The sequence below is a fragment of the Sus scrofa genome, chromosome 4 (genome assembly GCF_000003025.6).
Source record: "Sus scrofa isolate TJ Tabasco breed Duroc chromosome 4, Sscrofa11.1, whole genome shotgun sequence".
NCBI lineage: Eukaryota > Metazoa > Chordata > Mammalia > Artiodactyla > Suidae > Sus > Sus scrofa.
The window spans coordinates 3,198,831-3,225,200 of NC_010446.5; the positions used below are offsets into that span (position 1 = coordinate 3,198,831).

The following is a 26,370-nucleotide window of genomic DNA, read 5'->3' on the forward strand; positions in this document are numbered from 1 at the left end:
GGCTTCTCTGTCTGAATGGCAGTCGCCCCCAGACCTGCAGTGTCCTGTCAGGTACCCAAGTGTCCCAGCCCATGGGGATTAACCCCTTGCCTCCCAGGAACCAGCGCGCTCAAAGGTCTGTCATCCTTCCCCCACTGCCGACTGAGTCTAGGTCTTTCTGAAACAGTGCACTGATGCCAGTCTGCAGAACATCTGAACACCCTGTGAACTGGTGACAGGGGTGCCACAGCGCAGTGCATGCTACGGGGCACCTGCTCCCTGCCAGCACTTCTACTGACCAGCTGGGTGACCTCCAGCAAGTACATGTGCACAACCTTGGTTTCCTGGGGGGCTCTGACCCCTCTCCGCTGGGTAACGTGAGGACTGAGAGAGAGAACGCTCGCGTGGAGTGTCTGGCTCGCTCAAGTTCCGTGTTCAGTGAATAACTAAGTATGTGCATGAATGTGATGTGGTTTCTAAACGCCTGGCAAGGCCAGCACCCCTGCTCTGTCCCTGTTGAGAGACCCCCCGAGAAGGAACGTGCTCTCGTGGACGGCTCTACCTGGAGCTCGGCCTGTTCTGGAGGGAGCTCCCCCCGGGCGGGAGACAGGAACTTGTTTTGCGTTCCCAGCGCAGTTTGGCCCCGAGTTCTTGCCGTTAGCAGCCCGCCAGGTCTTTGTCCTTCAGTGCAGCCCCTCCATCAAGCTCTCCCTTCCGCTGGATTCTTGCAGGTTTGAAGTCTGGGTCCATGGGGAGCACGGCTTTGTTTTCCACTCTTCCTCGACGTGCCTTCGAGCAGGAAGTGAGTGTCATGGCTCTAGAATCATTTGGATCTAGAATTCTGGCTCTTTCCCCCAGTTTTGGACCATGGATAAGTTCCTTAATCTCTCAAGGCCTCCGTCGCCTTATTCTGGTGGAGGGAACGGAACACAGAACCAGTTTATTCAAAGGGAGGCCGTAAGGTGACCGCGAAGTGGGACACTACAGGTCGCTCCGTGTCCCAGACTGAAGGGACCACAGCAGTGGGGGCGGTAGTGAGGCAGGGGGCTGGGGGGCCTGTCGTAATGGCCCCCTATCTCCTCTCCTCAGGTCATGAGGTTGGACAGACACACAGCAGCCGGCGCCGTGGCAGATGAGGGCTTTCCTAGGCACAGAGCTCGCAGCCTGGGGGTGCACATGCCACCTGCCTTGCGGAGGACAGGCTGAAAGCGGAGGCCGTGGGAGGCAGGCTTTGTCATATCAAGGGGTGGGGGACCCCTGGTTTCCATGAAAGGTGTGGTTGACTTGCGTGAATAATTCCACAGGCCAGCAGGGAACTGCAAGCCACCCTCGGGGTGGGCAGGAGCTGCATCTGGTCCCTGGGAAATGTCCTCAGGGGCAGGGGCAGGAGGGGAGCTTGTGGTGAGGCTGCTCCAGGCCCTCTTGGTGTCCCTGCAGGGCAGGGCGGCAGGGATATTGCACTTGATCCTAGGCCTTATTCCTCCTGCCGCCGCCGCCGTCTTTAATGAAGCAGGGCTTGTCTGGTGGAGTGGGAGTCCCGGAGGTGACACAGCTGCCTCCAGATGGCACCCCCAGCGGCCCTTCCCTGGCTCCCTCCGGGCTCCCTTCTTCCCTCGGCGCATCTCAGCCGTCATCTTTAGGATACCCCATGCCCCAGGAGTGTCGCCCCCACTTTATACCCCAAGAAGCCTTGGGTGGGTACCTGTCACTCCCCACCCCGCCCCAGGTGAGCGGAGACCAAGTCCACCTGACTCCGGAAGCAAGATCTTTTAAAGACAGGGGAGCTTGAGGAACACACCCCCCGCCCCCAGGCCCTCCCCGAGGTGGTGCTCCTGTTTCCTGAAGGTTTCTGTTGGAGACGCATCTCCCACTGCACCAGGGTCTCTCTCTCCCTAAGGTGGCAGAACATGGAGAGTACTTGCTGTGAGGACGCGGCTGTGCTCCGATCTGTTTGAGAGAAGGGGTGCAGTGCTCTTATCAGGGATGGACGCCGCCCAGGGGGGCGGTGCTCATGGACACAGGCGATGGCCTGGCAGCAGCCGCCATTCTGGAAGCGTCTGGAACGTTGAGCCATCGCAGTTTAAATGGCTCGCGTCTTTGCTCTTGAGAATGCGTCTGCACTTTCTAGGAGCTGGCTGGGTCTCGTGCTGCCTCCGTTGCACCATCGTCCTCACCATTATTTTGTCATTGTAGAGAAATTGTATGGTGACTTCCTGAGCTGGCGGCTGGAAGAAACTCTTGCCCAGTTTCCTCTGCAGCCTGGAAAGGTGGCCACGTTGACCGTCTGCATCAAAGTGAAGCTGGATTTCTCCTGCCAGGAGAACCTCCTCCAGGACCTGAGTGACGGTAAGCTCCTTCCCAGTCTGAGCGAGCGCCTTCTGGTCCCCAGACCCGGGGCAGCCACCACCGTTCCTCGGGGCCCGCTGTTCCTTTCGCAACCTGCTTGTTATTCATGAACTCCAGCAGCTCGAGACTTCCCCTGGCACCGACTAATGAGCCAGTCACTCTGTGTGCGGAAAGTCGTAAGAGCACTTTTTACTTAAAGGACCTTTTCATCCGCCCTCTTGACCGTTTAGTGCTCATTTGCCAGGAGGTCATCCTCATTAGTGGAAGGTGGGAATTACTGCGTTTTTTCAAGGGTAACCGCTGTGGTCCCTTCGACACCTGATTAGCTGGGATTCGAAACTTTCCCTTCCAAGCCTGATGAATCCCATGAGGAGATGGAGGGTGGAGAAAAAGGGAATTTACTTTTGTTATAACGTTAGGACGAGCTGATTAGGGAAGAGATTTCACGGTTTCCTGATGTCGGATTATGAAGCGCACGTTCATGCCTTGATCTGGGGGGACCGGGGGTGTGCTGGTTATTAGCTCACCGCCACGACCCCAGGGCTGCAGTGGAGTCTGACTTCCCACACTTCTGGGGGCTGGAGGTCTGGGACCAAGGTACTGGCAAGGCCAGATTCTAGGGAGAGCCCCCTCCTGGCTGGTGGACGGCCGCCTTCTCTCTGTGGCCCATGTGGCAGAGAGGACGCGGCCTGGTGTCTCTTCTGCCTCTTAGAAGGACGTCAACCGTGTCGGACGGACTAAGGCCCGGCCTGTGGCCGCATTTATCTTTTATCACCTCTTTAGGGGCCTGTCTCCAGTTAGGGTTGCACTGGAGGTGGGGGCGTCAATGGGAACACCCCGTCGGAGGGTAGCATTGAAGACAGACAGCGGACTCTGTTCCTGGAAGTTGGTGACTTGGACCTTGGCTTCCCTGTGCCGTAATCTCCTAACTTGTGAGGTGCCAGCAGGGCCCGTCTCTGGAGTTGGTGTGAGGCTCGGTGCTTCAGCTGGAACACGGGAGGGTTCAGCTAGTGTTGGTTATGTTACCTGCTGCCCCCAGTACAGATTGCAGGACACGCAACCACCTCCTCTTACGAGACGCGCACTTGGCTGGGCTCCTGCAGAACAGAGACGCATGAGTAGGGGTCTGTCACCCAGACGCTTGTGATAATAGCAGCTAACGTTTAGGAGGTTTACATAGAAATAGACGCTATGAAATAGACGCTGTTAACAGCTCCAGTTTACAAATGAGACCATTAAGGCACAGAGAAGTTGAACATTTTTTGTTTGTTTGTTTGTCTTTTTAGGGCCTCATCCGAGGCACATGGAGGCTCCCAGGCTAGGGGTCGAATCAGAGTTGTAGCTGCCGGCCTCCACCACAGCCATAGCAATGCTGGATTTGAGCCGCGTCAGCGACCTACATCACAGCTCGCAGCAATGCTGGCTCCTTAAACCACTGAGTGAGGCCAAGGATCGAACCTGTGTCCTCATGGATGCTAGTTGGGTTCATTAACCACTGAGCCGAGATGGGAAGTCCCTGAACATTTTTTCTAAGGTCACACAGTGAGGAAGTGGCCAAGCTGGGTTGAGAACCAGGTAGTCTGACTCCACAGTCCACTGTTCTAACCATTCTGTGGCTGCTGGTTGCCCAGAGGGTCAGCCAGACAAGTCACCGTGTGATGGGAACACCCGGGGACGCAGCTCACTCTCAGTCGGGTCCTGCAGCTGGTGTGTGACTTGGGCCTGAACTGGGAGTGTCCTGGAGGAAGAGAAAGGCCTGGGCTCCACAGAGGCGGATGGCCCTTGATGAAGTGGGTTCCCGCAGAGGCCTGACTCCGAGGGGAATCTGCTTCCGGCCATTCCTGCGGGCTCAGGACGTGGCGCCAGGACCTTGAACTTGAGAGACTGTAAGGCTGGGGCTGGGTTTTGTTCTCCTTGATGGGAAATCGCGTTTTCACGCTCTTCTGTCCTCGGAGGCGTCTCTAGCTGCCTGACCCTGTGACCTGGGGGCCAGCCCCGCCCATCCTGCCCGAGGCCTCGCCCTGCTCGTACCTGGCTTGCTTTCTGCCTCGATTCTGCCAGCCTCTCACCTGATTGTTCAGACCTTATTTCAAATGTCTCCCCAGCAGAGAAGCAGCCCCCTGTCTGCCATCATTCTTGTGGGTCTTGTGTTCCCTGTCCCACTGCCTCCGTCCTTCACCTTGGGCCTTTCACAGGATCGGGGGCCTCACCTGTCCCTTCCAGCCCTGTAGTCACAACACCTGGACTGCGTTGGAGAAGAGCCGCTGTGTGTCCTCGGAAGGGAGGGGTGCTGGGTGCCTCCCCTCCCCTCCACGTTCGGGTCCCCTCCCGCCACCTCTGCGCCTCCTCACCTCCCGCAGGTGCCTCCGCGCAGCGCTGCCCGTGCAGGTGCCCGCACACACTCTGTTCCTAACACACTGGGCGCGGTTTCCCTCCTGTGCTCTCTGGAGTGTTCAGTGGCCATTAACATTTAAAAAATATGTTAACGAAGGTAGGACAATAAGTTTACTCTCAGACACATTAGAAACAGAAGATATCAAGTGGATTTTACGTTGTACCGGGACTTAAGTATCACAAGAAGCGGGTGTCTTTTCTGTGCGCTGCTCTGGACCGCTGGACCGTGCCTTTCTCCAGCTGACAGAGGGCCTGCCTCTCCCTTCTCCCGCAAAGGGTGTTTGGCAGAATCAGTGGGGACGCGTCCCTGTCCCGGGAGTGTGTCTGGGCAGGTGCACGTCCCCCAGGGTCACCTGGATGCGAGACGTGGGGGAGAGCTGCCTGCGCCTCGTGTCACTGCGTGTCTGCGGCGGTCCCACCTGAGGGAGGTCAGCGACCCCCAGGCGGAAACCCAGGGTGCTCCTGTTCTGGGGGCTGCTTGAGCGTGTGCCCCGGCGGGCCTGCTTTGTTCTGTGCTGCCTTCCGTTGCAGAGTCCTGAGGACTGGCGTTGCCCTTCTCAGCGGAAAGTAAACTGCACTTGGGGACTCAGTCTGGAAACACCTTCCTGTGCCTTTTAAAATAAAGCCAAATCAAAGAGGCCTAGAATTGAGATTGCCAAGTGGTTTATAAATGTAAGGCTGGCCTAGTTTCCGGTCAGTTAGCTATAGCACAGTGTGAAATAGAGCAGGGCTGCTGTAAATTAGAGGCCCTATTTATCTTCTGTGCTGTTGTGTGTGTTTCTGCTTGCAGTGCGGTGTGGTCGTTTATGGCATTTACAGTAGAGGCAGAATTGGAACATACCGTTGTATGTGTGACAGTGATATACTTTTACAGACATGGACGTGAATGTGTCTGGTGGTATTTTAAGCAGGCTGCCCTTTTTATTGTTAATGGTTCATAGAGGCTCTGCCTGGTTTTTTACACAATGAGTCATAAAATCTGAGGCAGATCGTAGACACAGGATCTCACTGTCCACCCCTGGGCAGGTTCCATCGAGGAGAAAGTGGGACGCCGGGGTCCACAAAGGACCTTTGCAGAGTTTGCTCGGTGGCTGATGCAGTGCCACGTGCATGCAGTCTGGGCACCCAGGAGCCCGTACTTCGGCCCAATGTGGAGACAGCTGCACTCTCAGCGGGGGAGGCTCATGTGGGGCCTTGGGGGGTGGGGGGCCCCCACTCTGACAATTGCAGAATCTCCAGCTGGGACCCCATGGACCCGATGGTTTTTCAGGCATGCACTCACGTTGACTGTGCTTACCAAAACTCGATGCTGTTTGAAAACCTCACAGCAGTAAATATAGCTGGCCCCCCCCCACCAATTCCACCCATCCACCTGTCCATCTGTCTGCTCACCCACCTGCCCGTCCGTTCATCCATCCATCCGTCCACCTGTCTGTTTGTCCGTCCGTCCACCCGTCCACCTGTCTCTTCATCCGTCCACCTGCCCGCCTGTCTGTCCGACCATCCGTCCACCCTTCATTCATTCGTTCAGGATGTGTGGACCAGTGCGTGTCCCCAGCTTCTGGTCGGTGCCATCCTTCTCCCCCCACTCCCCTTCCTCTTCTCAAAGAGGCTCCTGGGCTGGAACCTTCTCAGCTTCGTCCTCTCTGTCTGGAATTCGCCTGCATTTCCGTCCCTTTGATCCTGGAGGAAGCTTTGTCTCTCCAGTTCTTTGGCTTGTGTTCTGGATGCAGTGTCCTTTCTCTTAGGATTTTAAACTTGACCTGTGGTTTTCTAAACCATAGTCCCCGAGTGCTCACTCCCACGTAGGCTCCTTGGCTCCCACTTTGCTAAATCCAAAGTGCTGGGCTGGGGTCTGTAGTCCGCACAGGCTCCCTGGGACTCTCTTACCTGAGGTTTGAGTAGTCTGTCCCTCAGCAAGTGTGCTCGGTCTGTATCTTTTTTTTTTTTTTTTTTTTGGTGTTTTCAGGGCCACACCCGAGGCATATGGAGGTTCCTAGGCTAGGGGTCTAATTGGAGCTACAGCTGCTGGCCTACACCATAGCCACAGCCGCACAGGATCCGAGCCATGTCTGCGACCTACACTGCAGCTCACGGCAACGCTGGATCCCTAACCCACTGATGGAGGCCAGGGATCCCACCCTCAACAGCATGGTTCCTAGCTGGATTCGTTTCCACTGCACCACGACGGGAACGCCTCGGTCTTTATCTTCAAATCTGGAGGAAGCAGAGCAGGTCTTCTCGGCTGTGATGGTCCTCCAGCCCGGCTCCCCTCCCCACCCCCACCTGCCCGCCGAAGCTCCGTAACTGGCTCCTGGTTTCTGGTCCTCATTCCAGCTAATGGTATTCCTGAGTCTTGTCCTTTACCATTTTCTTATGTCCTGTTTGTCCCAAGATTTTACAAACCCCCATCACCTAAAACTCCAACCCCCGGAGTTCCTGTTGTGGCTCAGTGGATTACAAAGCTGAAGCTGACTAGTATCCATGAGGTTGCGGGTTCGATCCCTAGCCTTGCTCAGTGGGTTAAGGATCCGGTGTTGCCGTGAGCTGCGGTGTAGGTCTCAGACACGGCTCAGATTCTGTGTGGCTGTGGCTAGTAGCTGCAGCTCTGATTCAGCCTCTAGCCAGGACACCTCCATATGCCGCAGGTGTGGTCATGAAAAGGAAAAAACAAAAGCCAAAAACTCCAACCCTGATAGTGATCTGAAACTTTTATTTCTGGTCCTAAATTCCGATCTGGTATTTTTAGCTGACTTCCTGTTCACCTGGCAGCCCCCCAAGCCCCTCGGGTACCACCTATGTGACCTCAGGTGCCCTGGGCCTCGCTCCTGTCCCGCCCCTCCCCCTCCTCTGTGGGCAGGAGCCGTCGCCATCTGCCCAGACGTCTGTCCTTTCTCTGAGATGTCCCCACCTGTCCCCCTTCACCACGTGAGCACCTTTTAACATCTTCTGCGTGAAAGGTCACAAGAGCCCGGTGGTGTTCCTGTCGCTGGCCTTCGAGAGTCCGTCTTCGATTGTGTCTTAGGTGGTTTTGCTCTAAAACAAATGTGCGTCTCCCTTTGGGGTGTGAGGCCCGTGTAATCGTGCCCCGCCCCCATCCTTGCTTCCGGCCCTTTCCATCGCGCTCGGCCATCCTGAAGCTTCGCTTTAGGCCTGCGATGCTGTCTGTCCCGTGCCTGCCGTCCTTTGCCCGTTGACCCCTCCTGTTTTTAGCGCCCATGGCCCCTCCTTGCGCTCGTCCCTGGCCCGTGTGTCCTCTTGGCACCTCCGAATGCGGATTTGGTTTCTCCCACTAATTCACTTCCAGCACCCAGCACAAGGCGGGCTCCGGAAAGATGCCCAGTAAGTATCTATGAGGGTGGGCGAAGCCAGCCGGAGCGGTCCTGACCCTGAGGCGCTCTCTGGGCGCGACGAGCAGGCGGTTTCTGATGCGGGCCTGGAACAGGGCCTGCCTGCAGGGTGAGCTGGACGCAGTGAGCCCGGGAGGCGGCGGAGGGTGGCGGGTCAGGAGGGAGGATTTGGGTCAGGATCTAGGCTCAGGCAGGTATGGAAGGCCTGAAACTCCAGGCAAGTGTCTCGGAATTTAGTGGGAGATGCTCGAGTCACCAGGTGTTTCTAGAAAAGGTCAGCGTGGTGGAGGCTGTGGGAGCAGGGGAGTGGGCGGATTGACGGGCTAGGGGGTGTTCACCTGGCCCCGTGCGGGGCAGGTGTGATGGTTTGAGGCTGAGCCGCGTGGGCTGGAGGGAGGGAGGTTGAGAGGGCGGCCTTCCCCGTGGCTCTGCTGACGGCCGCTGGCTGTGGGCAGCTCAGGATTTAGGAGCCCGTCTGGTGCTTGGTGAGCTCTTAGAATTCACTCTGTTTCCCAGGGAAAAATGCGTGACTCCTGGCCTGAAATGTCTCGTTTGTTAAGCTAAAGACAAACTCTGCCTATGAGAAGTTGGGATCAGTTCAGTTCTAGTTGGAGACTTGTGTTAATTAAAAAAAAGCCGTATTTACACCGGCATTTCATTATAATTTGCTTCTTTGCAATTCAGTGGTCACAGATGCCTCACTGTGGCCAGGAGTTGGTCATGTTTGAGCCGTGTCACTGTGGAGTGTCCTGTATCCTTGGCTAACATGCCCCCTCCTGATGACCGAGCCGGCACCTGGGGCCTCACCCAGCGTGTCTGCTTCCCTCCTGGGAAGGAATGACTAATCTGGGGGGAACTCAGCCTTAACTTTGTAGAGAAGAGTGACTCATCCTGAATCACCCGGAAATTAAAGATAAAAGTGGTTGGAATCTTAATGCCCACAGATTTCTTTTTTTCACTACGGTTTTGCTGGATCCCTGGGGCTTTCATAAACATCATTTTTTAAGAAGGCCAGAGATTTTCTTGAAACCCTGGTTTTTTTTCTGAGGCTAATGCATCTGGAGGCTGGAAGGAGATGAAACAGGTGCGACCGCTCCCCGCCTTTGGGGCGTGTGGTGAAGGCGCTGAAGGTTCGAGAAGCTCCTCACTACCCTGCGAGGGGGCTGGACGGCGGCCCCCAGCTCTGCACTCCTGCTCGGCCGCACCAGCTCCCCGCTGCTGAGTTTCTTTCGCACTGCCCCTCGCCCGTCCTGAGGGCAGAGCTGGGGTCGCCTGCGTCTCTAACTCCGGCTGGCAGCCCCCAGCGCGGAGGTTGGCCCGTCCCCCCACCTCTTGCTTTTCCACCTTCTTCTTCCCTCCGTTCCCTCCTGACCCTTGCAGAGCAGAGCCGCTCGGGGCTTCGTCCCAGGTTCTCCTCTTTCACGTTTGTGCTCTCGCAAGACTTTCTCACCTGCTCCGGTGGAGTCCATCACCCTCTCCCCCAACCCCGCAAGCTCAGTCCTGTTCTCTGCACTCCTGGTCCACGGATCCAACCATGTGCCCCGCAGGCCCTCGGTGCTAGGGGATGGGGCAGGTGATGCTGGTGGGGGGAGGGTTGATGTGCTGGGCGGCCGCCTTTCCACCTGTGCCCTCGCCCTACAGCCTGAGTCTCCCTGCTGGCGAAGGCTTGGATCCTGTAGGGAGTGGGAAGGGGCTGGTGTGCGGTGGCTCTGGTCCCCTCCCAACCAGCACCCAGAAGTGCCCAGGGTCCTTTTCCCGGTGGGAAAGGCTGCATTGCATGGCGTGGACAGCAGCCCCAGGAGCCTCCCCACTCTGGTGGCCCAGGCCAGGCCTTGAGCAGTTGCTTGGCAGTGTCCAGCTGACCCTTCATCGTGGCTCTCACGGCCCCGTGGGCACATTGGCTGGGGTTCTGCTCCCTGGAGGTGCCTGGCCACAGATGTCAGGTTAGTTTGCCTTATGACTTCACGTTTCTAATCAGTTTCGGAGAAGTTAGTTTCCTGTTTATCCCCCTTTATTCCGTCTTAAGGGTGGAAGCAATGCTTTTCTCAGCCCTGAACCTCTCTCAGTGGTAATCAGCAGCCCGTGTCCTGTGTTTTAAATCAGACCTCCAATCATTTTCGGGTTGTGTTGGCCGTTTGTCAGACTGTTCGCTGCTCTTGTTCTGTGCTCCGTGGCTTATCTGCTTTTGCTCTGACGGAAAAGGTTAATGATGCGCCGGACAGCCTGCCCGATGTTATATTTAGCCTGCGTTCCCCCCCAGCCTTCTGACTCACAAACTGTAATTTCACGGCAGGCTGGCTCGGCTGAAGGAGTGGTCAGGCTGCCTCTGCTTCCCAGAGCACGTCTGAGTGAGACAAAGCCGGGTTCTTGCCCTGCACGGGTGGGCTGGTCTCCCCCCTCCTACGCTGAGAGCTTGCAGGTGGGATGTTGACTCAGCTGATTTAAATTCTGGCTGGATAATAACTTGCTAATCCACCAGGAGCGAGTGAAAACCCAGGTATTAGTCATTCCTCAGCAGCAGGTGATCCGATCCAGCAGCCCGGGCTGGGTCTTCTGGACCCTGGAGCTCAGGGTTTGCATCCTTGCCTTTCCAGCCAAGCTGGTGGAGACTCAGTTCGGTAGGTGTTCCTTGGAGGCCGCTGGGGAGGGTTCTCTCCGCCAGAGACAAGGGTGCCGCCTCTGGGTCACCACAGGTGGTGCGCTGTGAGCGCCTCCTCTTGATGGGACCAGGTCTTGTCCATGTCGTTTTTCCGAGGTCCTCCAGCCCTTCTCGTCACATCCCCCATCACTGCTCTGCTTCAGGCCCTGGTTGTTTCTCGTCTGGACCGGCTGGTGGCCTGGGCACCGGCTTCGCCACGGCTCCCTTTGCCCCCTCTTTGCGGTCTTCTGCTGGCCTCTTTCCAGGGCAGAAGCTGCTCTGTCCCCCTGCTGTGCAGCTTCCGGGGCTTTCCGTCGTCCTGGGAGAAAGCCTCCAGTCGGCTGCCTGTTTGGCCTCCTCGCCCTCATTCGGTCTGTGTCCCAGAAACACTGAATCCCTGAGGCTGACTTGCCGCGCCCTCTTAGGCGTCCTGCCTTTGACCGCAGACCTGCGGAGTCAGCCTTTGCCGCACATCAGAATCGCCTGGGGGTCTTTGAAAACTCGTCCTGTCTCCCACCCTCGACCTAGTGATGTCGCAGGCATGGGCCGTGTCTGGGTGTCACAGTACCTTCAAGTGTCCCCGATGGTTCTTAGGAGCCAGGAGGCTTGGGGACCCCTGACCTGGACGCTCTTCCTCCCTGAAACACTCAGTGCTCCTGACCTGGTCTCCTCCAGGCAGATGCAGTTCTGCTCGTGTTTTGTGTCCTCAGAAAACTTATGCCATCTCATGGGCAGACCTCTCCTTTAGATGCTCGTTCAGGAGCTTTTTGGATATTTTCTGTCCTTTGATCTTACCTTTTAGAATCAGTTTGTCAAAATCCTCATGGTAGCCTGTTAGAATATTGATAAAGACAGCTTTGAGCCTGTGGATCAGTTTTGAGAAGATTAATTATTATTATTATTTTTTGCCTTTTTTTAGGGCCGCACTCACAGCATATGGAAGTTCCCAGGCTAGGGGTTGAATTGGAGCTACAGCTGCCGGCCTGCACCACAGCCACAGCAACACGGGCTCCGAGCTGCATCTGCGACCAATACCATAGCTCACGGCAACGCCGGATCCTTAATGCACTGAGCGAGGCCAGGGGTTCAACCTGTGTCCTCATGGATGCCAGTCAGATTCGTTTCTGCTGAGCCACGACGGGAAGTCTGGAAGGTTGACATTTTTGTGATTCGTGGTCTCCCTAACAATGAAAGGTTTCTTTTCTCTCGTCTCTTTTCACGTCTTTCAGCAACATTTTCTACTTTTTCTAGGACGGTCTTACAGCATTTTACTGTGTTTATTTGTAGATAGCTTTTTATTATAAATGGTATTTTTGAGTCCTTTCCAAGGGAAGTATAACGTACATGCAGCCGTGAGTACGGATGTTGTAGATAGCCTGATGGACTGGTACTTTGGTCTGTGCATCTCTGCCACCCAGAGCCAGTCATTCCCGCAGCCCCACCTGTTAGGTTGTATCCTCTCCTTGTTGATGACTCTGCATAAAGGGAACTGGAATTATGGCATCCCCCGTCAGAGATTCGTTTTACCCGTTCTTATTTTCACATAGAAGAAAGAAGTATATGCTCCTCTCTGTCTTTTTAAGAAATAAATTTTTTTTGGCTTGTAGATGACTTATAACGTGTTTCAGGTGTATAGCCAAGGGAATCAGCCGTACGTATACGTACCCACCCACACTTGTCAGATTCTCTTCCCACACGGGCCATCGCAGAGCGCCGAGCACATCTCCCTGAGCTGTGTAGTAGGTCCTTGTTACCCATGGATTTTGGATACAGTCGTGTATATATGCTAATCCCATTTCCCCTTTGGTAACCGTAAGTTTGGTTTTGAAATCTCTGAGTCATTTTCTGTTTTGTGAAGAAGCTCCTCTGTATCTTTTTTATTAGATTCCACATGTAAGTGATGTCATATGGTATTTGTCTTTCTGACTCATTTCGCTTAGGATGATAATCTCTAGGTCCATGCATGTTGCTGCAAATGGCACTTTGTTCTTTTTTATGGCCGAGTAGTATTCCATTGTATACATGTAGTATATCTTTTTCCTTTTTTTTTTTTTTTTTTTTTTCCTTTCCTTTTAGGGCTGCACCTGCAGCATAGGGAAGTTCCCAGGCTAGGGGTCAAATCGGAGCTGCAGCTGCTGGCCTACGCCACAGCCACAACCACAGCAACACAGGATCCAAGCTGCATCTGTGACTTCACTGCGGTCAAGCAACGCCAGATCCTTAACCCACTGAGAGAGGCCAGGGATCAAACCCACATCCTCCTGGACACTATGTCAGGTTCTTAACCCCCCGAGCCACAGCAGGAACACCTGCATTGTCTTTATCCAGTCCTCTGTTGATGGACGTTTAGGTGACTTCCGTGTCTTGGCTATTGTGAATAGTGCTGCAGCAAACATTGGGGTGCATGTGTCTTTTCGAAGTATGGTTTTCTCTGAGTGTATGCCCAGGAGTGGGATTGCTGGATCATGTGGTAGTTCTGTGTTGAGTTTGTTAAGGTGCCTCCACACGACTCTCCACAGTGGTCGAGTCAACGTACATTCCCAGCAGCTGTGCAGGAGGGTCCCCTTTTCTCCACACCCTCTCCAGCATTTCTTGTTTGTAGGCTTTTTGATGATGGCCATTCTGACATGTGTGAGGTGAAACCTCATTGTCGTTTTGATTGGCATTTCTCTAATAATTAGTGATGTGGAGCATCTTTTCATGTGTGTTTTGACCATCTGTATGTTTTCTTTGGAGAAATGTCTATTTCAACCTTCTGCCCATTTTCGATTGGGTTGGTTTTTTTTTGGCTATAAAGTTGTAAGAGCTGTCTGTATATTTTGGAGATTAATTCATTGTCAGTTGCTTTGTTTGTAAAGGTTTTCTTCCATCATGCAGGCCGTCTTTTTGTTTGTTGGTTTTAAATGGTTTCCTTTGCCATGCAGAAGCTGTTAGGTTTACTTGGGTCCCATTTTTTTCTTGTTTTTATTTTCATTACTCTGGGATGCTAGTCCAAAAAGATATTGCTATGATTTATGTCAAAAAGAGTATTCTACTTGTATTTTCCTTTAAGAGTTTGATAGTATCTGGTCTTATGTTTGGGTCTTTAATCCATTTTGAGTTTGTCTTTGTGTGTGGTGTAAGAGCGTGTTCTAACTTCTTTACGTGTAGCTGTCCAGTTTCCCCAGCACTGTTGACAGCATGTATTGAAAAGGCTGATTTTCTCCATTGTATGTTATTGCCTCCTTTGCAGTTGATCAGCTGACCATAGGTGGGTGGGTTTATTTCTGTTTCATTGATCTAGGTTTGTCTTTTTGTGCCAGTACCACACCGTTTTGATGACTGTAGCTTTGTAGTATAGTCTGAGGTCAGGGAGCCTATGTGTGCTCTTTGTACACAGTCACCCTATGTTTGTGGGTATCCATGGCTGCTGCTGTCATCCCAGGTTGTGATGGAGACCTATGACCTTCAAAGCCTAAAATGTTGACTCTGGTCCTTTACAGAGAGTTTCTCAGCCTTGGTCTAGACCATGGAATCCAGGGCTGGGGAGGAAGATGCAAGGACCCAGGGGTTGACGGGTGGAGGGCAAGTGGGTCTGCTCAGATTGGAGTCTTCAGAGGTCAGAGCAGCGTCTGGGGTGAGGGTGTTGGAGCGAGTGAGCGTGGGTGGGGATAACTGAGATGCACGGAGCTGTGTGAGCCTGGGGGCTTGTGTCCTGTGGGCCTGAGAGAGCAAGCTGGGAACCAGCTAGGACACGCCACATGCTCGGGAGGAAGTTCGCAACCAGCCAGTGCCTGGAGAGCCTGGGTCGCCGAGGGCAGAGAACGGGAAGTGTGGTCCCTCACTGTGCAGACAGTGCCCGCCTGGCGGAGGGGCCAGTGCAGAAGCAGGGCTGCCTGCGGGGATGAGGGCTGTTTCTGTTTGAATGGCCTCTGAAGGCCACTGTGGCCACGTGAGTGTCTCCTTCCCAGGCATAGCCCAGAGCTTCTGGATGAATGAGCACATGGCTTTCGCTATGGATTTGGGGATGAGTGTTGCCTAATTTCTGAGCCAAATGCTTCTATCGCTTTGATATTCTTGAGGATATTTTATGATAACCAGATGGGCTTCTTTGGCGCCCGTGGGTTTTATGAATCGTTGAAAAAGCGTTTCCAAAATACATTCTACCTGGAGCAGCATCCCTGACAAACTCCCACCAGACCGTTCTCGCCTTTGCGTGTGTAAATGTACCTGGCTCCAGTGCAGCGTGCTTCACAGACCTGTCACCAGAGAGAAGAATGTGCCACCAGCCCTCTGCCTTAGTCCTTTTGAAAGTGCACAAAAACGCCACATTTCTTGAGTCGCCCCCCCGGAGGGGGTGCTGAGCCGTCGTCAGGGCCTTGGGTAGGCTCAGTGGGGTGGTGCGTTGCACAGCAGCCTGGCTGGGGAGGTTGTGTGCAGGCTCCCCTTGGGGCCGACGCTTGGCTTTTGTCCCTGGTTTGCTGGGTTGTCGCCAACCCCACAGTCCTGGCTTTGAGGTCTGGCTCCCCTCGGATGACTGCCAAGTTACTTTCCTTCTTGGGATCTCGCCTTCTCATCTACAGAACTGATCAGTCTGTGGCCCCCTCGCCGCAGCGGCAACAGTTAGGTGGCGCCCCTCCGTGCCCCGTGCTGTGCCACGCACACGGCACACACCGCTGCCCGCCCTGCTGGGTGCGGGATTTTTACTGTGACTGCTTTTTCTTCCCGCCACACAGATCGCGCTTTCAGCTGTCATTTCTCCCAGTTGTCCCCGAGGTTGTGACGCAGCCGAGCTGGAGAGAGGAGGCCTCCTTTAGCATATAAAGTGGTATTTCTGAATTGCCCACAGAGATGCTCTTAATAGAAAGATGGAGTGCTATAAACGGTAACTATGGAATTCGCTCTGAACGCTCCCTTTGATGCGTGACGATGTCCCAGGCTGGTCCCATTCTTAAACACCCCCTGTCCTGAAACCCACTCGACTCTGCCGTCTTCCTACGGGGCTGCCTTCGTGTTTGTAACTTTTTTGGTCCCATCTTCCTATGAATTGTCATCCCAGTCTGTTCTCTCTTCTATTTGTGGTAGCCTGTGTTGGCAGGAAAACGGGCCGAGATGGTTGGACCGCGTTTCCTCCCTCCGCCCGCCGGGCTGGGGAGCGGCTCCTTCCTCGCTCAGGGCCTCTGCCAACCCCCGCCCCCGCCCAGGCTCTCAGCGCCGCTGCCACCTCGCCAGCCTGTCCTCCCGGGGACGAAGGGCACCTCTGCCCCCTTCCAAAGCCTGGCTTCTGCCTCCTGCCCTGTTTAAAATTTATCTGTTTCTTGTCTTTCCCATTCTTGATGGGATTAGAGGGCAGAATTCTTTATAGAGAAGCTGGAGAGTAGCTTTTTTAGTTTAGTTTTTTTTTTTTCCCTCTGAGCTTGGAGATCCCAGGTTTCTGAGGATTCCTCGAGGGTTTTAAGGCCTTCGTGAGAAAAGGAGGCAAACTTCAGATGTAATTTTTATTTACCCTTTTCTTCCGAGGGCCCACACGCTACATCGCTTCAGCTCCGAGACTGCAGATTTATACTTTCCACGCATCGTCTTGCGTCAGTTCCCTTTTTTGAGTCAAGAAAACCGAGGGCTCAGGGTGTGTGACTTATTCAGCCTCTCAATGGGTGGGAAGGATGGGTGCAAGAAGGCCCCAGACCTGTGTCCTTAGAACCGAAGCCTTGGAGGAACGTCCACCCCACCCGCTCTGCGTAGCTCAGGCCCCAGCACGACTCTGCTGAGCTTCCTGGCGTCTCACGTCTGTCTTCGGGGTCAACCACTGGGGATGGGCCGTTTCCACCTGTCACCACGGCGGGACGAGGGCCTCCGCTCATCTTTCCAGCACCACCTGAGGTGGAGAAGGGGCTGGCAGATGGACCCAGGGTTTCTGGGCCCCTGCAGAAATGCGGAATCAGCATTGTCATCAGTGAGAATTTAGGACTGGTATTTCTGGGGCCAAGATGAATCTCAGTCTTGCGGGAGTGGGCAGCACTCGTGTAGTCCCTGGGGAGGAGGGAAGGACACTGCACCCCAGGCTGCATGTGGGGGAGCGAGGGCTGGCCTGGGGGCTCACTTTCGGGCCCCACTCGGCCTTGTTTCGAGAGTAGGATGCTGAAGAGGGTGAGTTTGTGTTTAGTCTGCGTTCACAGCACCCATTCCCTTCACAGCAGGCACTGCCTGTAGCGGGGAGGTTTCATAGGTTATGTCCGCGGCGCTGGGAGAATGAGGAAAGGGAGACAAGCAGCTCGTTCAGACCTAAGTGCTTGGGGTCTCTGCGCAGAGACACACGATGAGATTTCAGTTAAGCATGAATTGAGGTGACGATTGAACGTGACTTTGGGATGATGAAATAGTCATTGACGTGGGGTATAAACGACTAAATTTGACCCTGTGATTAATTCATTTACTTAATGTTTACTGTGGGTTTATGAGTTGCGAGAGCCTGCACCAGCTACTGTGGGGGTTGGAATTGTGAAACTGGCGGGAGCTCTGTCTTGATGGAGTTGAGAGTCGTGGAAGGAATCTAGTGTTTACAGGCTACTCTGGTGATGACAGTAACGGCTGGTTTTGTTGAGGGTTTGCCAGGTAGCAGGCTTTGTGACAAATGCTTCACATGCCACCGCCCGGCCGAGTGCCCACCACGGCCCTGCCTTGCAGCCTGTCTTCTTGATACAGGGCCGCTCTAGTGGGCACGGGTCCCGGTGTAGACGGGGTGCTGGACCTCGGAGGGAGGCATGCTTCCAGCTGGGGCGGCTGGGGAGGCCTGGGGAAGAACAGGGGCTTGGGAAATGCAGAGATGGGGGTCAGGGCTGCGCAGAGGTGAGAAGACACAGGGCAGAGAGGCGGGTGATGGCGACTGTGCTTGGCGGGAGCGTCACCCGAGCGCAGGTGCAGGTACCGACCCGACTCAAAGTTGGGCTCTGGGCCCTGCGAGGCTGCTCCGTTTCCAGCTTCCCTTACTCCGTGTGGTGTCCCTCGGGTCCCCCGGAAGCTTCTGGAGCTAACCACCTTCTCCACGGGAATGCCGACTGTCGTTCTTTTCCCACCTGGCCCTGGGCACGTGAACGGCTCTGCTTAGGCTCTCAGCTCCTCGGTTGGTCCCCGGAGGCTCTGCAGCCCGGGGAGGGTCACGGCAGGCACGTGTCCCTGTGCATGTGTCCTGCCGGATCATGGGCCCGTAGTTCTCCTGTGCCTTGGTGAGCTCTAGAAACTGCTTTGTCTGCGGCCTCCGCTTCTCGGGCTGGGGGGGTCCCAGTCTCCTGCCTGCTGCTGTTGGGAGTCGGTCTCCGAGGGGCCCCTGGTCCCTGTTTAGTGTGAGCCTCCCGGGCTCTCGGCACTTTGGTCGCAGCTGCTTGCCTGCGGCTGACTCAGTGGCCCCCCTGGTTTCCCTTGTCTGCTGCTCTGCTGACATTCTGGGGGGGGGGGTCCTCGGGGAGCCACTGTCTGGAATTGTGTTTGGGGTTTGCTTTTTCTCGGCTTCATGAAAGTCATTGAAGAATTAACTTTTCCCGGCGAGGCCCCTGACCGACGCTTCTTCACGACTGGCGGCCACCGCCACCTGATTTAGAAGGGGCTCTAGTTCATCATCCAGTCACTTTCTTTGGGGCGCAGAAGACGCTCAGCTGCATCTCATCAGCAGTTCGTACGGTCCGAAAATGCGAGTTGGTGCATTTTTCTTCAAAGGCTAATGCAGCCCGTGTGTCACGCAAGGGGCCCTCGAGTGACACGGGGTGTCCTGATCTGATGTGTATTTCCATGGGCCGACTGCTGGGGCGGGTGCGGGAGAGGCTGGTAAATGAGCCAGAGCAGCGTGCGGGCAGCCAGGAGGCCTCGTCGTTTGTCCAGGAGGGGGGGATGGCGACCCAGACCAGGGCGGCGGCCGTGAAAGTCGTTGCAGGAGAGACCCTGAGTGCTAACAAGTTTCCTGTGGATTGGATGGGGGGGTGTGGGAAAAAGAAAGATTTAGGCTGATGGTAACGGCACAGGTAAGAAAAGAGCAGGTGGCACGAGCGCCCAGTCCTGTGACAGAGCAGTGCCTTCTCAAGATCAGGAGGGGAGGTGGCTTTTGGACCAAGTTCCAGCAGTTCGGTGAAGCCACCCCGTGAACAGAGGCCAAGGTAAAGATGCCTTGGCGCACGCGGTCCGAGCACAAAACCAGGGGCCGGTGCGGCAGGCGACGAGGCTCTGTGGCCGCCCTCCGCACACCTGGCCCCGCTCAGAGGCGGCCCATCCTCGTCTTCTGGGTGGCGGGGGTGAGTGCTCGGCCGCGGAGAGCCGCCGGCAGCTGGAACTGGCCCCAGCAGGACAGTGAGGACTGACGGAGCTGCTCCAGGGACGCTGGTTTTCGAGGGACATCCGCCTTAAGATCCCGCAGACCTGTCACCCCTCCTCCTGTCTTGCAGATGGCATCAGCGTGAGCGGCTTCCCGCTGTGCAGCCCCTCGCGCCAGGTCGTGAGGCCTCGGGCGGACAGCAAGCCCGCGAACCCAGCTGAGGGCAGCCGGCCTGGGGACCCCGGCCACGTGAAGGTGAGTCACCCCCCCACCCCCCTGGGTGAGGGGGCAGCCCGCCAAGGGGCTTCGCGGTCCTGATCGCCGCCGGGCTTTGCTGAAGGCAAAGTTTTGCGTGTTTCTCAGAAAGAAGAGCACACGTGTGTTTGTAACTGCCTTGTGTTTGCGGAGAGCTGGTTCCCAGTACTCTTCCTCCTGTGTCGGGTTTAAGGCTTGGGAGCAGTTGCGGTGAAGCTTGAGTGCCTGTGTGTCCGTGCCGCCTCCTCTCATTTCCTGAAACATCAAGTATTCATGGGTTGAGCCCAGGAGTTACTGAGACTCTGCTGCCTTTTTCTTATCCATTTGAAAAATTTATCCATTGCATAATTACGTTTAGTTCAGCTATCTACCCCATAAGCTTTCTTAAAATCCTTAGGCAACTCCTTCCACTGGCTGATTTATAAGCACCAAGGACCTTTGAATATTCAAGGAACGAGTGAGTGTTGGTGCAAAGATGCCTTGGGACTTGAGTGTGAGCGGAGCCGTCTCCAGGGAGCACAGGGCCAGTCTGGGCTGAGCTCCAAGCTGTCGAGGTGTCCACAGTCTGAGTGGAGCCCACCAGGGAGAGAGCAGAGTGAGGGGACCAAAGGCCAGCAGCTGTGACCAGGGTGCAGGCAGCAGAGTCACCAGAGTGACCTTGCCAGCAGGTGTGTGTGCAGGCCCAGCCTTTTGGGCACTGCTTCCAGTCTTGACGTTGAAGGGGGCCGTGACTCTTGGCTCCACCAGGAGAGCTTGGCCAGGCTGGCTGAATCGGTGGGACAATAGATTCTGAGCCTTGGGGCTGCTCTTGATGAAAACAGGATGAAGGCCAGAGGGATCTGGGCTCTGTGTGGCACGAGGGGAGCCAGAGACCCCGGTTGAGGGAGGTTCCATTAGGGGTGGGGTGCACCGAGGAGCCAGATTTTAGGGAATCGTCTTCTCTTGGGGCCCCACAGTGGGGGGGAAGGTGGCTGGTAGGGTGTGGTGTCTCAGTCACAGGGACCCGGACGCAGAAGCTCATGCTGTGTGTCAGGGCTCCGGTGTTGGCCACGGGGATGGGACGTGGGAAGGAGATGCCCACGGGAGGGAGAGAAGGCATAGAGGCTGCTCGAGCCTGGGACGACAGAGTATTGGATGCTGTTGGGGGGACTGTGGGCAGAAGACGATGGTGGAGCAGCTGGGAAAGTGACTTCCTCCTGGGGCCCCCTGCTGTCCCTTGCCTGCAGTTTCTCCTCAGCACCGTCGTTTGCCCCTGCAGCCAGGTGTGTGGCCTGCCCACCTGCGTGGTGGCCGTGGTGCGGTTCTTTCCCCTGCATCCTCTTAGGGCCGAGGAGTGCCGCTGCGTGGCTGTGAGGACCTTGGAGACAGCAGTGGCCTCCGGGTGGGGACTTGATGGGGTTTATATCACACCGGGCCTCCCTGCACTGCCGTCCTGCCGCTGCCATCTGGCTTGCTGCCAGTGGAACAGAGATGAGGGCTGCTCTGGTGGTAAGACCGTGGATGGTGGCAGAGCTGGACAGATGGGCGAGAAACGCCTTCGGGGAGGGCCTTCAGGGTTCAGGCCTCCCGGGCCTCTCACGTTGAGCCATGGCCACAGCTCTCAGGCCGCCCCGGTTTCTGAGCCTCTGCAGCCTGCTGGGCCCTCAGGGAGAAACCGGATCTTACCAAGTACTTGCTGGCCCTTGGGTTGACCAGATGGCCCTGTTCTGTTTCTGGCCGGTCTGCGATTTTGTGATGTATTCCGACCGGCTCTGTGACTTGAGGCCAGCGGCCGTGTCAGCCTCCCCGAGGGGTTTGCTCCAGAGATTCGCTGTCATTGCTGACACACCCCAGGCCTGGGTTTTCCACCGTCTACTCCGGATAAAGTCACTCTTCTCGTGGGGCTGTGTTCAAGCCGGCCCACCTGCCCAGGTAGAGCCTGCATGCTGTGCAGGTGGGAGGAGCTACGAGACCCTCCCTCACCTGGCAAAGAGGCCCCCGTCTCCTGTTATGACCAAGATTCAGTCCGTTGTCCTCAGTTTGCTGTAGCCTTTGGCCAACTTGAAGAGCCTTTAAATGGTTGCTCTTGAGAGCTTGGGCCAGAGTTATCGCTGCTTTGGGAGCAGAGGTTCAGCCAAGCTTCTCTCTGAAGCCCCTTCAGCTCCAGCCACTCCCTGCTTGGCCTCTCAAAGCCGAGCGTGTGAGGACGCGTCTGTGCAGAGGTGTTGCTTTGAGCCTGTGATGTCCCAAGTGTTGATTTCCTGGATGCTGGCGGGCGGAGGGAGGTTTATGGAAGCTTCCATAGTTGCTCTTGCAGCTTCTTCTCGGTCTGTGAGCTGGTCGTCCGCATGCGGTGACCTTGAACCCTCAAATGTTCTCCGTCGCTCCGAATGCCAGAGCTTGCTTGGTAGTCCGAGTGTTTTTCTCCCCCTGGTGGGGATTGGCCCGGAAAGGCGCACTTGGAAACTGCGGATTAAGGCACTTAGACTTATTTGTAACCTGTCCTGGCACAACAGTAGGGCCCCGGATTCATTCAGATGGTGCTAAAAATCCAGCAACGCGGGTGTGGAAGTTTCCTCGGCAAGGGGCCTTGCCTGGCCTTCCTCCTCTGCCGCTGTGACGCCCCGGTGCCATCCGAGGCTGCCCCCCTGCCTCAGCACGTCCTCCACGGAGAAGCCCCTTCTCAGACTCCGGATGTGCCGCAGTTCACTATCCAGCCACGGGCTGCTCCCTGTCGCCCCTCATTGTCGCCTGCGCTGCCAGGCTTCTCAGGGGTTCCAGCTCTTCAGGCCCTCAGACGGAGTCCGCTGGGCCCGTCCGTCCCCTCTTCCCTCACCCGTTTTGTGTCGCTCGGTGGGCCAGACACCGTGGTTGGACCTTCTGCTTTCGTGCCCTGTGCTCTCTGGCCTTGAACCCCCTTCAGCTGGTTGGTGGAAGCATTTCCTGGGGGGGCCCCTGACCTAGCGGTGCCGCGGTCTTCAGCCAGGTGGCACTGGGGCCCCGCTGAGCCACCCACGGTCCACCACTTTGCTGTGTGTGTAATTAAAGCCAGGAGTGGTGTTCCCACGGTGGCTCAGCAGTGACAAGCCCGACTAGTATCCATGAGGACATGGGTTTGATCCTCGGTCCTGCTCAGTGGATTAAGGATCTGGTGTTGCTGTGCCTGTGGTGTAGGTCACAGACGCGGCTCGGATCCCATGTTGCTGTGGCTGTGGTGTAGGCCGGCAGGTCTAGCTCTGATTCGACCCCTAGCCTGGTAGCTTCCATATGCCATGGGTGTGGCCCTAAACAAAACAAAACAAAGAGCAGCCAGGTGTATCGTGCTCCGGTCTTGGGTAGGTTATGATGCTCGGCCCAGGCACAGCGTTGAACTCAGGTGCCCTCCAAGGTGGAGGGGTGCTGCCGTGAACGTGAGCCGCTGCCACGTGCTGAGGCTGGAGCAGCCGCTCAGTGTCGGTTCCCTAAGCCCTGTGTGCTGAGTATGGGGCTGGAGGATGGGGATACGGGGATCAATTAGACTGCCCTTGACTTCATTAGACAGCCCTCAGGGGCTGGTAGGAAGGATAGAAGTAAACAAAACTGGAAAAGACTTAGACCAGAGGTGACGCCCAGAGCCAAGCGTCTCTGTCCAGGGAGGCTGAGGGAGTGGCACAGGGCCTGGCTCTGACCGGAACACTGAAGGAAGAGCGGGGAGGGGGCACTCCCCAGACGGAACAGCACGTGCAAAGGCCCTGGGGTGTGTCCACGCCGCGTGTCCCGGAGCCCGAGGCGGGTGGGGCGGGGGCTGCAGGCGGGCTGGGGGGGCGGTCAGGGTACCCACAAGCCCTCGGTTCCCCCTTCCTCGCTGCTGACGTGGTTTCTTTGGCGGGGGGGTGTCTGTCACATTTCAGACATGGCACTAGATAACAGGGGAATTTCTCTTTTTCTCAAAGTCCTGGGTGAAACTTCAAATTCCAGGTCGTCGTCGTTCAGACTTGGTTGGGTAATGGTGGCTGCGGCATGCATTTTATTTTCTTCAGTTGGGTGTTCAAGGCCGAAGTCCCTGTTTATCTGTTTGAATGATTATAAATGTATATAAATGTAGGTGACTCTTCGTAAATGTATTTCCATGTAATTCCTTAAGCGTGGTTTCCTTTTCCTGGGTACATCTTTTGTGTCAGGCCCTGGAACATCCCTTGTCCTTTTAAATTCTCAGGACAGCTTTCTCAGTGGGTGGCCTCCTCCTGTGAGGGGTGCTGTGTCACCGTCTGAAACACCTGCTCCAGCCCCTCCTCATCCGTCAATCTGTGATGCTTTCCTCCACCCTCCCGGGCTGTGCTGTGGACAGAGCCCAGAGCCCCCTGTTCTGGCCCAGGGTCTCCCCCTGCCTGTCAGCCACACTGAGAGACCTGCCACTCTCCTCGGGCAGCCTGGGGGCCCTCCTCCACTAGTTCCCCATCAAGAAAACTGGAAAGGGAGGAGCTAACACCGGACCAGGGAGTGTGCCCTGCAGGCCAGGCGCCGTGCAGGCGCTTTGCCTTCCTAAGTTTGCACCCTCTTTGCAAGTATCCTCTGAGATAAGCAGGAAACTGAAGTGGAGGCGGTAGCTGCCCGGGTGAGCAGGTGCAGATGGAGGCTGTGAGCCGTCCGCCTTTATCTGTGGGCTCAGGCCGAGGAGATCAGAGCCTACTCGGGTGGCCAGGTGATGGCGCTGCTCCGTCAGAGGCCGGGAGGGGTGGGAGCCTTTGTGATGCCAGGGAGCTGCACGGTTGGTGTGAGGTCTGTTGGTGGATGTGGGGAGTCTTTGTGGTTCAGCCGAACTTGAGGATCGATGCTGAAGGGGGTCGAGAGCAGCCTTGCTGGCTTTGGTGCCGTTGAGTGGGGACCTCCTGCCACCACTGCTGGTCACACCGTCCTTCTCCCCAGAGCAGGAATGTATTTAATTGGAAACGTGCTGAAGCTGTGAAATCATCACCGAGGAATGGCGTTGTCATGGAAACAAGGGATGCAGTGGAAGCGGCTTCTTAGGAAGCCCTTCAGGAAGTGGGAAAGGATAGCGTGTCTTCAGATTTCCCAGAAAGACTCCTTCCCCGTTCAGCCCACACCACGTCTGTCCGTGTTTAGGACCAGCGTTCCCGCGTCCTGACAGATGTCCAGGGTTGGAAACCGACTGTGTGAAGCAGATGGATGCACGCTAGAAACAGTACTCCTGCAAGCAGACCCTGCAGGACAGCCTTTCAGACCCTCAGTTTCTCTGTCTGTAAAACGGAGCAATCCTGCATCCTTTATAGGCTTGTCGGGAGGCTTAGGTAATAGGAGCGGCAGGGAGGAGAAACGAAGCTGATCTGTCAGGGGAGAGTAATGGCCAGGGGCTTGACCCCTGTCTCTGGGGAGAGACGTGAGACGGGGTTAATGAGCCTGGCTGGTGGTGCCAGGGAGCAGGCCTGGGTTAGGAGAGTGCTGGGCCGCCGACCTGGGTCCTCTGTCGGCCAGCTGCTGGGCCCTGCCTTCTGTGTTTGCATAAAAGGGGGCGGTATGACTGGAACATGGCAAGGGCTTCTCTGAGAGCCTGGCGGGGAGGGGCTGAAGCCCGGGGACTGTCTGTCCTGGGCCCCGGCTGCAGACATGGGCATGGACGGACAGACCGATGGGAAGCCTCTTGCCTGTTGGCTGTGCTGTGTTCCCTTCCAGGCTACCCAGAGCTTCGCCCCACGGAGACTTCCAGCGTACAGCCTCCAGGGCTGGACGGTAGGAAGGCACAGGCCGTGTGGGGTCCTGTCTGCCCGGGCCTGGAGCCTAAAGCACTCGGAGAGGCAGAGCACCTGCCACACAGGACCATGCCCAGCGGAGGCCACTGCGGGGGCTGTCACATGTGCACTCCAGCTGCTACATACACTGCAGTTACCCCCATCACAGCCGTGCTCCGGGCACACATCACACCCGCTGGTCGCCTGCTGAGAGGCAGTTTGGAACAAAAACCCAACCTTCTCCAGGAGGCCAGCTGCCAGGCCTGCCCTTGGGCTCCATGCACCCGTGGCCCCGGGGACCGTGCTGGCCTAGACGCACCCTCATCAGCAACATCTTGTGTTCAGGGGCAGCAGGGAAAAGACCTAACGGCTGGCCTTGGCCATCAGGATAGCGGCTTCGTTCCTGGGCACCTCCCGTGGGCACCAGGGCCGTGCTGGTTGCTCTTTGGGGGGCAAGGTTTTGACCCGTGGAGGTGGGTGATCCCGCACCTGTACTTCCTGCAGTCTCTCTGCTGCTCTGATGCCCACACTTTCCATCCAGGTCCTGACGAGAACTCACTTAAAACACCCGAGCCCGGTTTCTTCGCCTGCAAATTGAGGAGAAAAATCCTTTTTCCCCCAGTTGTTGGTGGAGATCCATTGAAATGATGCGAGGGCACGTGTTTAATGAAAGCAGCACACGGGCTGGGAGGAGGGGCAGAACTGGGGGGTGCCTGGACGGGCAAGTCGAAGGGTGTCGTGAAGGCGTCCCCTGGTTACAGAGCAGGCAGGGTCACCCCCACCCCTGCCCCCAGCCCGGGCCCTGCCTGCCTGTCCCGGACACACCACGGGGCACCTGTGTTCTGTTGTGTGGACGTGCCTGGCTCGTCCTCGCCTCCAGGCTTCACTCTGCTCCCTATCTTGCATCCTGTTTTGTCAGAATGACACGATGCTATGTCCATCGATAAACACACATGAGAAGAAACTTGGAGGAACCGTCAAAATTAAGTAGCTGATCCTCAATCCAGCAAGAATCTAAATGAATTCATTCCTTCTCCAGAAATCTTCCAGAGCTTCTCTAAGGTGCCAACTGTAAAACAAGAGGGAGAGTCTGCTGGTCCTTCGTTTTCAGTGGCCCTGTCCCCATCCCCCGCCACGTGCCTCCGTGTGACAGCACAGGAGGCGGAGCACAGCTTTTCAAATCGGGCACTCTGCCCAAGTTCCTGCTCGGCATTTGTGGCAGTGGCACCTTCAGCAGGCAGCCTGTCCTGGAGAAGAGTTCACGTGTGGTGTCTCCAGCCCAGGCTTGGTGTGTATGGGGTGGATGTCACCTGTAGTTCTTACAGTGTCTGGTCGTGCCAGAGGTCCCTGCTCCGTGGGGTTTACCATCTGGTGAAGAAGATGAAAGGATGGAGGTGCTGGGAAGGTGTGAGGGGGTGTCTTATA

General features: G+C 56.2%; 1 protein-coding gene across 1 annotated transcript in view; it reads left to right on the top strand.

The window, feature by feature from the left end:
• TRAPPC9 (trafficking protein particle complex 9) overlaps positions 1-26,370 on the top strand; it is a 468,417-nt gene that overhangs the window by 133,577 nt on the left and 308,470 nt on the right. Inside the window, 2 exon segments of the mRNA XM_021088861.1 lie at positions 2,173-2,325; positions 19,116-19,240. Of these exon segments, the coding sequence (XP_020944520.1) occupies positions 2,173-2,325; positions 19,116-19,240 (278 nt within the window).